We start from the raw sequence: 12,755 nt of genomic DNA on the forward strand, positions 1-12,755 counted from the left end.
ATAAAGGAAGCCAGAGGGAAATTTACCCAGTACAAATTAATACATAGGTATTATTTCACCCCATCTAAACTCTACAGAATGGGGTAGTTGGCTAATAATTTATGTTGGAAATGTCAAGAAGAGACCGGAACATACCTACATGCTATTTGGGAGTGTAAACACATTAAACCATTCTGGGAAAAAGTAGCTGAACACATAGGGAAGTGGATAGGGTCAATAATACCAGTATCACCAAGAGTGTGCCTACTGGGAGACCAAACAGAGCTGCCTAACATACCAAAATGTCACCTGGTAGTGATAAAGTTAGGGGCTGTTACAGCTGCTCGAATAATTCTCAGAGTGTGGAAAAGCTCAGCTTCCCCGGAGATCAAGAAATGGATCGAAGTAATGTTAGAGGTTGTATCATACGAACGCATGTTGGCCAGAATCATCGATGATGTTGATAATTTCAAGAGGTCGTGGGACCGTTTTCTCATATGTAATGGTGTTACGACAGGGTGATGACGGCACTGATATGAACGTAATTGAATGTCTGGTTGGTTGTTTCAAACATGAGCATTTGTTATGGGCTATTTTATGTTGAAAAAATACTGTCTGTTTATGTTTACATCTAAAAAATATAAATAAAAACTTGAATGACAAAAAAAACAAACTCTGAACACCTGAAATGTTATGTTATTGTGACAGTTATTTATTTATTTTTTTCCCTGCAGAGAAAGGGGCTGTGGTCACCATCGATGTCTCCCTGGCCTACAGGGACGATACGGTCAGCGAGTGGACCGAGATGGCTCATTCCTATGAACAGAGGAAGCTTAACTGCAACTTTACCACTGCTAAGGTACAGAAAATACGCTGTGATTTCACAGTAACTTGCCTATAAAGGAGAACCAGAACCTTGCATACACAGACAAATGAAAAACAGACCATAAAATGGACACTTATTCGTTGTCAATCACAGCTTTTCCCAAAGATTATACCAGCTGCTAAGTCACTTGAATTGTCTCTGTTAAACATCAGATCATGGGAAAACATTTTAATTAATGATTTAATTACAGCGCATAATCTTATTGTTTAGAAAGATGGTTGGATTAAAAAAAATAGTAAGACGCCTGCTTTTGATGGAGTCAATGCCTCCTAACTTCGTGATGTGGTAAAAAGTTTTGTTTGACTCAACATGTGAAACGCACAAATTGGGACATACTTTGGATTTGATCATCAATAAGGGGTCTTGGTATTTCCAAGGTCTTTGTGACTGTTTTCCTGTGTGACCACTTCTCTTTTCTTTGAAAGCACCACTTCCATCCACTCATGTAGCCAAAGAGAAGTAATAAAAAATACTTTTTTAAGGACAGCTCAACAGAAACCTTTAACCACGTCTACACCTTCACCTCCACTCTGTGCTGTAACTTAGTAACTGAACTTCTAGATAACTTCCACTCTAAAGTTTCATTGATATCATTGATACTCTGCTAAGAACAAATCTCTGTGGAGAAACTGGTTTAAGCCTAACTTTCCTTTTTATGATGCCACTGCACTGTAACTAAAAATTTTTCTTCTTCTCTTTACTTTTCATGTTTTCATTCTGTAAAGCACTTTGAATTGCCCTGTTGTTGAAATGCACCATACAAATAAACTTGCCTTGCCTGTCATAGAGAGACAAATCTCCACATTTGGACAGGGAAATGGTTTGCACATCTGTGAAAGATTATTCTGATCTCCATTAGAAAACACTTGACTTGCATGCAAGTCCCTGATGGGGCTGAGAGGTTATGACCAGCCGACATGCTGTTTGAGTCACATGAAGATTAGGCATGGGCTGGTATGAGAATCTGATCTGTCAGAGAATCTATACTGTCAGCAAAAGTATAATGTTACTCTAACTGTATTTCTAAAATGTGTTCAGTTTTTTTTTTTTTTTGTTTGCTCTCTAGTGGCCATTTTTTCAATAATACACATGCATGTTGACACATCAGCTCATCACCCCTTGGTGCTGTAATGTTAAGAGGGATGCTACTTAATTGCTACTTAATTATCCATAATAGATGCGTTTTCACTAGCCGGGGTTCTAGGTAGATTTTTCGGGGCCGGATCATTGCTAGATGTCTCGGTTACCATGAATGGCCCTGCAAAAGTGGCCCTCAGGAGCCTTTTATGGGGCAAAAAAAACCCCGTTCCTGTAGTAGGAGAGGTACTCAGGTTGGCCAACAGGGGGGGAGGTCACTGCTAATCAAGATGTCTAAATTATGCTCAGCACTCATTTTTCTACGAGTACATTTGAATTTGGAGATTACAAGAAAAACAATAGATGGACCAAGGAATTGTTTCACGTCTTGTTGGCATATCACACCAATGTAGAAGTCAGGCAGGCGGTTTTCTTTTAATCTGAATTGCTACGACCACCAGTGCATGTTTTTTAAAAGTAAAACACAACAAAAACGCAACCATCAACCCTAGTTTGTGTTTCTTCTCTTTTTTCTTTTGCTGCATTCCTCTTTTATACTGCTGGGTGTGTGCGAAAAGCAAAGAAATGTGCATTACCGCCACCTTGTGGTCAGGTGTGTTATTTGTTCAGTCAAAGGTTCTTGTGTGGCGCTAGAGTGTAATGGAGACATGCCAGCTGAAGGGCCGAGGAGACGGTCGGCCCCGTTAGAGGTTCCTGTCTGGCGGGTTCATCCTGACCTCCTGCTACTGGAAACGTGTCTATCATCTGCTTTGATAACATGAATGTGTATTTCACCGCTGTGTACATGCAAACACACTTTTTTTTAGACACTATTACCTTTTAAATTTGGCAAAAAGGAGCCAATACTTTTTTCTCAGGAACGCCAAAAACATTCCTGTCTTAATGTGATCATCATGTGCCTTTCAAAGTACTCTTTCATCATAATCCATCCATCAATTTTCCTTTTGTTTTTATCTTTAAAGCTGAAAGGGAAGATAATCTTGTGCAGTCATTGGCACAATGAGCTGCATTTTTAGGCCGACAAGGATGCCAGTGTTGTAGGTTTGCACAGCGTGCTAATGTCGGTGCAGGAGGTGCAGCAGCCCTCATTCCTTGCAGGTGGATGCCCACATGTACTGACTGTACGCCGCTTCGGTTGAGTGGTCACATGCCAGTATATGCTGACGAAGGCCACACTTAAACATTAACATCCTAATCATTGTGGGTTTTCCTGCAGCCCTCGCTAGTACATTATTGTGGAGCAATGTATTTTAACCCCTCACTGTGTGAACTTTTTTTTTTATTGTCTAGACAACCGAGAACGAGGGCCGCTTCTATGAGTGTGACCTGCTGCCATTCATGGAACTGGGGAGCGTCTCCCACAAGTACTATCTTCTCAACATCCGCCTGCCCGTCAACGAGCGCAAGAAAATCAACGTGGGGATTGGAGAAATCAAAGACATCCGGCTTGTTGTGAGTTTATATGTGATTATAGTAGACTTGTGGTCAAGGCTGCCTAAACCGAGACCAAGACACTACCAAGACCAGAGAGTATCAAGACCAAGACTAGTTCAGCTCAAGACTGAGACCAAAAATTAACCTAGTTATTTTATCATCTTGCGTGAGTTGTAGAACATCAGCACCATCCTGGTGTAGCTGCTTAGTTTCCATATGAGGTTTTATTCAACTGCAGCACAATAACACAGAGAAGTGTATGTCTTGAACTTACTCATGTTGAACTCACTATAAACGTTTTCATCGATCAGCTGAGATCAGATATGTGTGGCGACTGCACTACCGCTATTTCTACACTATTTGAGGATTGACTCCAGTGCTTTTAAGGATTGATACGACTAACTAGTCCCTAAGTCCTCTAACAGAATAACCAGCCTCCAACACCCCCCTCCACCTCAGGAAAGTCTGATGAATAGTACATTTTATTGATTTAAATTGGACTTAATTTGTAGATGAAACGCAATTTTATTTATTTTTTTTATATCAAAGATACACACTTATCGACTTGAACTTGCATTATTTACCATTATAGTAGCCAAATTACACCATATATCAACATCACTGAAATAGACCTAATGCTTAAATCATAACAATATGCAAATGTTATCCAAAACCCAATGATGCCATATATTTATTCAAACAAGGCCATTATAAACACAATACTGTTATTAAATACAGACATACATGCAGATGCACCAAAACATTAAATCAAATGCAAAATACAAATAGTTTGCATAACTGTACATTAACAAGAGGAAGAACTGATGATCACCAGATTCTGTCACCTTGGTGTGCAACAGCATCTCAATGATCCGAGTCCGAGACGTGGCGAGACCGAGACAAGACCAGGACCACAAAAAAGTGGTTTCGAGACAGAGACCGGTCTCGAGCGCCATAAGTCTAGACCAGGGCTAGGCAACCCTGGTCCTCGACTGCCACTGTCCTGCATGTCTTAGATGCTACCCTGCTTCAGCACACCGTGATAAAAGTACCTGTGTCATCAACAGAATTGTGCAGCCCTGGATGACAAGCTGATGACGATGATTAATTAGAATCAGGTGTGTTAAAGCAGGGAAACATCTAAAACATGCAGGACAGTGGCACTCAAGGACCAGGGTTGCCTACCTCTGGTCTAGACTATAGTGATAACATTCGTCCTTTCTTGCCGCCACAAAGTAAAGCATACCACCAGTGATTGACAACGACTTTCTCATTTTCCCTCAAGAGCATTCATCAGAACGGAGGCTTCACACAGGTTTGGTTTGCCATGAAGACCTTCCTCACACTCAGCATCCTCATCATCATGATTTGGTACTGGAGACGCATCACCCTCATGAGTAGACCTCCTGTTCTTCTGGAAAAGTAAGATTACCGCCTGTTCTCCAGCCATCTATCTCCATTGTCCTTAAAGAGCATGCTAAACTGCAGCATTGCCCTCTATATCAGCATCTGACTGTAGACAAGAGGACACCTGTTTAGTCTAGATAAAAGGAAACAATGATTGTGGATAAGAATCACATTTTTTTTAAAGAGGTTTGAAAACCCAGTCAGGGGTTAAATTAACTTTCCACTATGATTTATAATCATTCTTAAATAAGGTTTACCCACAGTTTTAGCTCAGTCTTGCATTGATGGTGCTTCAGTGATGAAGCAAGAAAAAAGTAGGTTAAGTCAGAGTCACAGTGATTACTTAATGTTGTCTGCAAAAGTTACTAACCACCTTTTAATCCAATATTTATTTTTACTCTTGTATGTGTAAAAATGCTCTCAGGCAAATTCAGCTTGATGGAAAAACAACAATTACTATTTTCATAGGAGCGTTATTTGTCAAAAGAAAATTAAGCCAAAAGGGAAAAGTCATGAAATACCCTCCACGGTTCCTAATTTTTGGTCTCTTTACGATCGCAACGGGGTGAAGGGCAAAACGATGATCCAAGGTGGCGACACAGGAAAAGCTGGTCACTCATTGATTTCAAACCACAGATAGTTGGATCATCTGTCAACACATGAAAAACAACACAGTCTCAAACTAGATGTTTTGGGTAGGTGTGATCCAAACAGCACCTGCTGTGTTTCAGCCTCTTCAGGCAGTGAGGGGCCCTTCAGGGGCCTGTTTCAGAAAGGTGCTTCAACTAACTCTGAGTCAACAAACTAACCCTGAGTCAACACACTGAATTTCTCCGAGTGTCCCTGAGATCAGCTCAAACATGCTCAGAATCTCTGCATAACCTGCTTTTTGAAACAGACCCCAGAGCTCCACTTCAGGAATGTTTACACCTACCTAAGATAGGCTGAGTTCAGCGTGTCACCAGATTTATCACCTGTGATTATAAGAGACTTTGTGCCCAGGAAGTTGAACAAAAAGGTTTTGCAGGTTAACCAAGCAATCGCTTCAACAAACTAACATTAATCCTTTGTGATGCTCTGAACAACCTAAACAAATACTGAACTGATAACAGCTATGCAAATGTGTGAAAAGCTCAGCAGTCTGAATACAAGGTCATGATTTCGTCTTTGCGTTCATTTGAGGTGCAGTAGAACGTAGAAGTCATTGTTTTGTCTGCTGTGTCCCATCTTCATCAATACCGCTGATGAAGTACATTTTGAATGCAGGTGTATAGATTTAAATGGGTGAAAACATGATGGCCTGTAGGTCCACCTTTAACAACGACAACCTGATGTGGTAATTTCCCGTATGACTATCAGTTTCTCTGTGGTGTATTGGAATTTGCTCATTCTTCTCTACAACGGTACTGCAGTTCGTTGAGGTGTTTTGGATGTTTGCTTGTCCGCAGCTCTCAAGGTCCCACCACAAAATTTCATTTGGGTTCAAGTCTGGACTTTGACTAGGTGTTTCTCAAACTGCCGGGCTTGACAGTTGACAGGTTTACATGAGCCTAGAAAAAAACAGAGCTTCAGCTTAGTCCAATTGAACTTTAACTAGACTTAACTTTTCATAGTCTAACAGCCAGATAACGCAGTTGAAGCCGAGCTAATCCCCAACTATTAAGGAGGACTGGAATTGGCCCATACACTCTGAACATGCTGCACAATTACTGCCCCAGACTTTTACCTACAAGTGCTGGTAGAAGGTGACACGGAGTGATGAAGAGAAGAACACAAAAACAGAAGAGAACTGGACTTACAAAATGAGCTGTGTGTCTGACCAACTCATCGTTCCCCCGTGGGTCCAGTTTGTCGTTTCCAGCCAAGCCAAAGATTTATCTGTTGTTTCGGTTCGTGGTGTAATCTTAGACATCGGCTCCAATAGTGGCAGCATTTCAGTCTTGGTCTTGCTGGATCTCAGTGCTGCATTTGACACGGTCGACCAAAACATCTTTAGACCGGTTGAAGAACTGGGTGGAACTTACTGGCCCCGCACTTGCCTGGTAGGAGCCCTATTTTTATGTCTTCACATAACTACAAATCGGAGCTAACAAAAATAAAAATTCTGATGACGGCTAGCCATTGGCTGAGACAAATGTCAATCAATCATATTAAGAATAAATGTAATGCTTGATATAAACTCTCCTGGCGGGGTACAAAAACATTCACCCCCCTCAGAGTTGTCATGGGTGTGAAATCAAACAATTGAGACCAAAATGGCTTTTTGAACCAGTCTGAAAATGTTTATTTCTGCTCTAAAGATGGACATTTCAACATGGGAGTCAATGGAGATCGACTCCCTTTTGTGGCCTCTAGCGGTCAGTCGAGGAACTGCAACGAAACTTGGTTCCACATGAGACTCAACCTGGAAGTTAGATGGTTGCCGAACGGGTGTATTAGGTAACGGCTCAATAACGGCACCTTTAGTGGTGGGGTGTGACATTCTTTGGTTGGTAATCAATTCCCTTCACCGCATGAATATTGGGACAAAGAAAAGTGTCCAATTAATCAGCCTTTGTGCTTTAGCTGTAGCTCGACTAAACTGTACATGCTAAAATGCGGTGATGAGACTCTGTTTGTCCAGACAACATTGTTCCAGAGGTCTTGTTTTTTGTACAGAAGACGCTTAATCCTGGCAGCTCTCCCCAACAATCTCTACAAGTTCAATTGTCCTTTATCAGCACTGTCATTGACTTTAAAGTGCTCACTCAGGCATGTTGGGTCTCTCTACTGTATTTTTTACTGAGCATTGCATGAGTAGTTGGGGATGCCTGCCTCTGGGAAGATTTGTAATGGTCTTGAAAGCTTTTCACTGTCGAATGTTGAAATGATTATTGTTTGGCAGTGGTTTTATAACCCTTCCAGACTGATGTGCAGCAAGAATTGCTTCTCTAAGAGCATTTCTATCTCTCATTTTCCTGCTTGGCATCCTTCTGAACACACACCTGAACACTCCAGACCTCTGCTATGAATCTCTATCTTAACATCTGAACAAGGTTTTATCGTTGGATATAAGATAAGAATGATTTTAACATCCCTTAAAATGTGTGTGAAAGGCTCAAATAGGTCAGACTTACGATGTGTAGTGGAGGCTGAATTTGTTGTTTTGAGTGTCTCAAGTTTCCGTAGATGTAACTGTTGCATTTACAGTGTTAGTATCCAAACTAATATAAAACGAGATGCCGTCTAATCTCATGAAAATGTCACTTGTCAGATGTCTCATCATTGCAACATATTTTTCTAGAAAATTTGACTCAAAATGTCAACCCAAATATCGGTGTTGGTGCCTGCAGTGAGCAGTTTAAAGGCCATGCTGTGAAAAGCTGACCCTGTCCTCAGAATGTAGTGTTTTGGTGACTTTCTATGATGCAGGAAAGATGGATTAGTAAGAGGCAGCGATCTGCGTCACAGGAAGTGCCCGGCCAAGCGTGAAATGCGTTACAAAATCTGCAAGCTAGCACTCAGCAGACACATGCTTTAAAGACAGAAACGCACCAGTGAACATACACACACACACACACACACACACACACACACACACACACACACACACACACACACACACACACACACACACACACACACAGCTCTTATTCCCAGATGACCAGGAGGCTCTCAGGAAGTGCGACTTGAACCCTATTTGTGGACAGGGGATGATTTTTTTTCCTGCTGTAAAAGCCTCACCAGTCTCCGTCAGGCTCGGCCACTGAAGTGTCAGAATGGTAAACTTCAGACCTTCTCAATACTTAATGATACAGTCATTAAGGATCAATATTTGTAACCAAATATATACTGTGAAGTGTGAAAGAATGATGCTGACACTGGGGATGGACGATTTGTCACATGACATTAATGATGGCTTTGGTTGAATTGACCCGTCCAAGACTCACTGACCGGCGCACACACACACACACAAATTGTATTATGCTAATAATGTTTTGGTGAAAATAGTTTATTTACAGTAGGACACGTAACACTTTGCTCTTTACATCTTGTCCTACACGTGTTGAGTCAATCCGGTCCCTGTCTCAGCTCTCCAGTCTGTGCCATGCTGCCCCAGATAAACTCTCTGCACACTACTCATTTTCCTTTCTTTGCTCTCCAGAACTTCTCTGTCCAGTAAGAAATTAAGTGCAACCATTACTGTATACCCAGTGATTTTTAGATACAAATAAAAAGTCACCTTCATATTTTACTTCAACATCTCTATCAGGGACTCTGCATCTCTGTTCGCGCCTCTCTGATACCTGCCAGTGAAAAATTGCTTGATTTCCTCAGTTTTTGTTGTTTATATTTGAAGGGATTGGATTTTTATGATGAGATCCGGGTGATAATGAGGAAGGATGTACGAGTTATTTAGAAAAGGAACAGTTGAGTCCTTTTTGGAGAGGAGATATCTCACCAGTGCTGAGAGATCTAATGAACCTGCTTCATTTAAGATCTAAACAAGACTGCTTGGGGAGAGAGGAGCGTTGGTGCTGTCCGTTCGGTTGGAAATGTCCCGAATAAAGGAAATCTAGTCCCGACACCCATCTGGTTACACAACACATCTCACGTGCCAACTCACTGATTCCTTGTCTGTGTGTTATGTGCAATAAGAACAAATGCTACATGTATAATATGTGAAATGCATAATCTAATCATGTGCATTGGAGGGGAATCTAAAATTCCTACCGCCAATTTTTAAATGCAGGTACTGGGATCGTTTAAAGCAGGTGTAAACCAGTTAGTTGCCCCTCAGCTCTTAAAACTTCAACAGATGAATGGAGAGAAAAATAGATCATTAGTTTTAAATATTTGTATCCTTTTCAGTCTCATTTATCCTCATATGTCTAAGTGATAAGTTTGATTATTCATCACGTCCTTCCCCAGGGTAATCTTGGCTCTGGGCATCTCCATGACGTTCATCAACATCCCGGTGGAGTGGTTCTCCATCGGCTTCGACTGGACCTGGATGCTGCTCTTCGGAGACATCAGACAGGGCATCTTCTACTCCATGCTGCTCTCATTCTGGATCATCTTCTGTGGCGAACATCTCATGGTACGGTGTATGAAGCTTAAATTCAAAGTTAATCAAAATAGAATTTGATACATTTTCTTTTTCAAATTTTTTTTTTTTTTGCTTTAATGCATATAATTGAAACAAGTCCCAAGCCTGCCACCTGGGGTTTATCCAGCGTTGGATACCTAGGTAGCTGTTATTCGCTGTGCGCATAAACTTGATCCAGGTGCCGGTTCTGGGCTGGTGCTTGAACCAGTTGAGAGCTGGTTGTTTTAAGGAAATGGTTTGATGCTCACATGACTGAACTCTGCATTTCTGTAGTGGTCCAAGGTTCACTTTCTAAGCTAATGTTTTAATGTTGCCAGTCTGGGTTTGTAAAGGTTGTTTTAAACAACCTTTGGCACTTGTGAAAACTGTTTTTCTGTATGAGCCGGTGTCTATGAACATGCCTTTTATCAGGATTTATACCTGTGCCTTTGAATGGGTTCCACAGGCCATTGGGGGATTGAAACATCGTCGTTCCGGTGCTTTTGCAAATTACAGTGACGCAGTTTAGTTTTTTCATTAATAATAGTGATCAAAATGTTTCACTCAGACTGGATGATATGCAGTTAAACCCTCTATCTACCTTTTTTCTTTTTTGTGCAAGGATGTGATCTACCCCAGGAACCTCTGCTGCCTGATTTTTTTTATTTTATTTATTTTTTTATTTATTTATTTTTTTTAAGTTTCCTTTTCTTTTTGGTTCTTTCTTCTCTATCAGCCTGTCACAGACTGACTTTATCAATGACTGTTGCCTCTTTTTGATGGGTCGCTCTAATCCCACTCCTCACCCCTGACCTAACCGGTTCCTGCGTCTCGCCAACCAAAGTTTTGTTATGAGAGAAAGCAGCTCTTTCCTAGTGACTGTAGCTGTAGCTGGTGTCGATGTAGGCACTCACTCTGGAACCGCTTTTGTTGGAAAATCCCTACAAGTGTAATTTGTGTGTCGGTCTGTGTCTCTGTATTTACACATGTACAACCCAAATACCATAAAAGTTGGGTTTGTCTGTACGTCTTATTCTTCTTTACTTACCGTGCTTAACTTTACTATGTTGAACTTTTATAGCCAACTAAACAGCAGTGAATATTCTTACTTTCATTCAGGTTTGCTCTGTTTCGCCTCCAGCCAGTCGCCTTACGTCATTATGACGTAGGCCCTGAAACGGTCTACGGTCTGACCTATTATACACCAGCACGGTTAAAATAACACTTGGGGGGATCTGACGCAGCTTGGAGAATAACAGCTTCCATCCCTTCCAGTTACAGGTCGGCGCATCGTCAAGGAGACACTTACAGGAATGTGCCATCGATGGTACCACCACATTGTAAACCTGTCGTATCTCTTGTAGACGGTTCCCTGTCGTCAGACCCACAAATTGGTCACAAATGAACAATAATATTAATAATTATAATAATTAATAATAAACTTTATATATATATATATATATATATATATATATATATATATATATATATATATATATATATATATTCATATTAGGCATGACATTGGCAAGATTAAAAAAAAAAAAAAAAGCCATTTGCCCACTTGGGTAATTGATGGCCCATTTTTACATAAATGTTACAGAAATTCATTGTGTCATTGTTAGGGCTGGAGATTCAAATGTCAAGATTTGATTCCGATTCTTAAGATTCAGAATCGATTATCAAGATTCGAACCGATTCCGATATTGATTTGGGTTAGTGTTATTAAAACAGTTTTTTGAGCTGTTGCATGAATTATATGACTGTAGTTATGCAACATATTAATACAAGTATTGAGATTCAACAGCAAGTATTGCAACTAATGATGCTGTAAGGACCAATCAGCTCCCAGAATGCTGATAGAACTGCTTTCAGAAACATCGTGGGGCAAAATTACCAAACAGATCCAGGGAGGAAACAGAGACGGATGAAATCGGTTTTATTTTTTCCCACATTCCGTTTATTTGTTCCATTTTCGCTCTATTTTGGTTTTTAATTTTTGAGCATTTGGTTTTTAGCATTTTTTGCAAATGTAACCCCAAGACAGTATATAAAGTAATGAAATAGACAATTTATGCAATTATAACATAACACTTTAATGTTTTCATACCTTTAAACATATTTAAAGGCAAAAACATGGCACCAGTTATTCTCGTGTCCAACAAAACATTCCTTTTTTGGGGATAAACAAAAACATAACCAAAAGTTGTAATGTAATGATGAAAAAAAAAAATGCATAAATAAATAAAAGAACACCCCCCCCCCGCAAAAAAAAAAAAAAATCGATCTTTAGACATATGAATCGATTTTTAGGAATTAATATGAGAGTCGATTTTAGAATTGGGAAATCGATTTTTTTCAACACAGGCCTAGTCATTGGCCCTTTGTCTCTCTCTACATATTTATATCTGTTTGTGTATTTCTTAGCTGAAATGACAGTCTCAACTCCTGCTGTGCAGCACCGGGACTGACGCAGTCCCGGTATATCTCCCATGCTGCACAGCCATGTGTCGGGGGTAAAAGGAACACCAAATGCAGGAACAGGAAAGAGAGGACAAGGAAACCACTGGAGGTGATGAGCTGGAAGCTTGTCACATTATTATTAGAAACCAAAAAAGCATTTTGCCAGCTAAAGAAGCCATCTTTGTGTTGTGTCGTCTCCTGGGCCGCTCGCTGTGTAGCAGGTTCAACATACCCAGGATATCTCTCTCAACTGAAAGTAGAAGTAGTAGGAAAAGAAAAAAATTAAAGATACACGCCCCTAAACAGCTTCAGCTATCAAATCTATATGTCGTCCTTAGCTGTGAGTGTCTCGTGTATAAGAAACAGTTTCAACTAAACCACTAACAGACATGGATCCTATTATGATATTTTGTATAAGAA

At 40.4% G+C, this 12,755-nt stretch overlaps 1 protein-coding gene across 1 annotated transcript in view; it reads left to right on the plus strand.

The window, feature by feature from the left end:
- wls (Wnt ligand secretion mediator) overlaps positions 1-12,755 on the plus strand; it is a 39,080-nt gene that overhangs the window by 17,177 nt on the left and 9,148 nt on the right. The window contains exons 3-6 of the mRNA XM_061732631.1: positions 714-838; positions 3,254-3,415; positions 4,683-4,819; positions 9,716-9,884. Coding sequence (XP_061588615.1) covers positions 714-838; positions 3,254-3,415; positions 4,683-4,819; positions 9,716-9,884 — 593 coding nt within the window. The remainder of the gene's footprint in view (positions 1-713; positions 839-3,253; positions 3,416-4,682; positions 4,820-9,715; positions 9,885-12,755) is intronic.

This window comes from Cololabis saira, chromosome 10, assembly GCF_033807715.1.
Source record: "Cololabis saira isolate AMF1-May2022 chromosome 10, fColSai1.1, whole genome shotgun sequence".
Classification (NCBI taxonomy): Eukaryota; Metazoa; Chordata; class Actinopteri; order Beloniformes; family Belonidae; genus Cololabis; species Cololabis saira.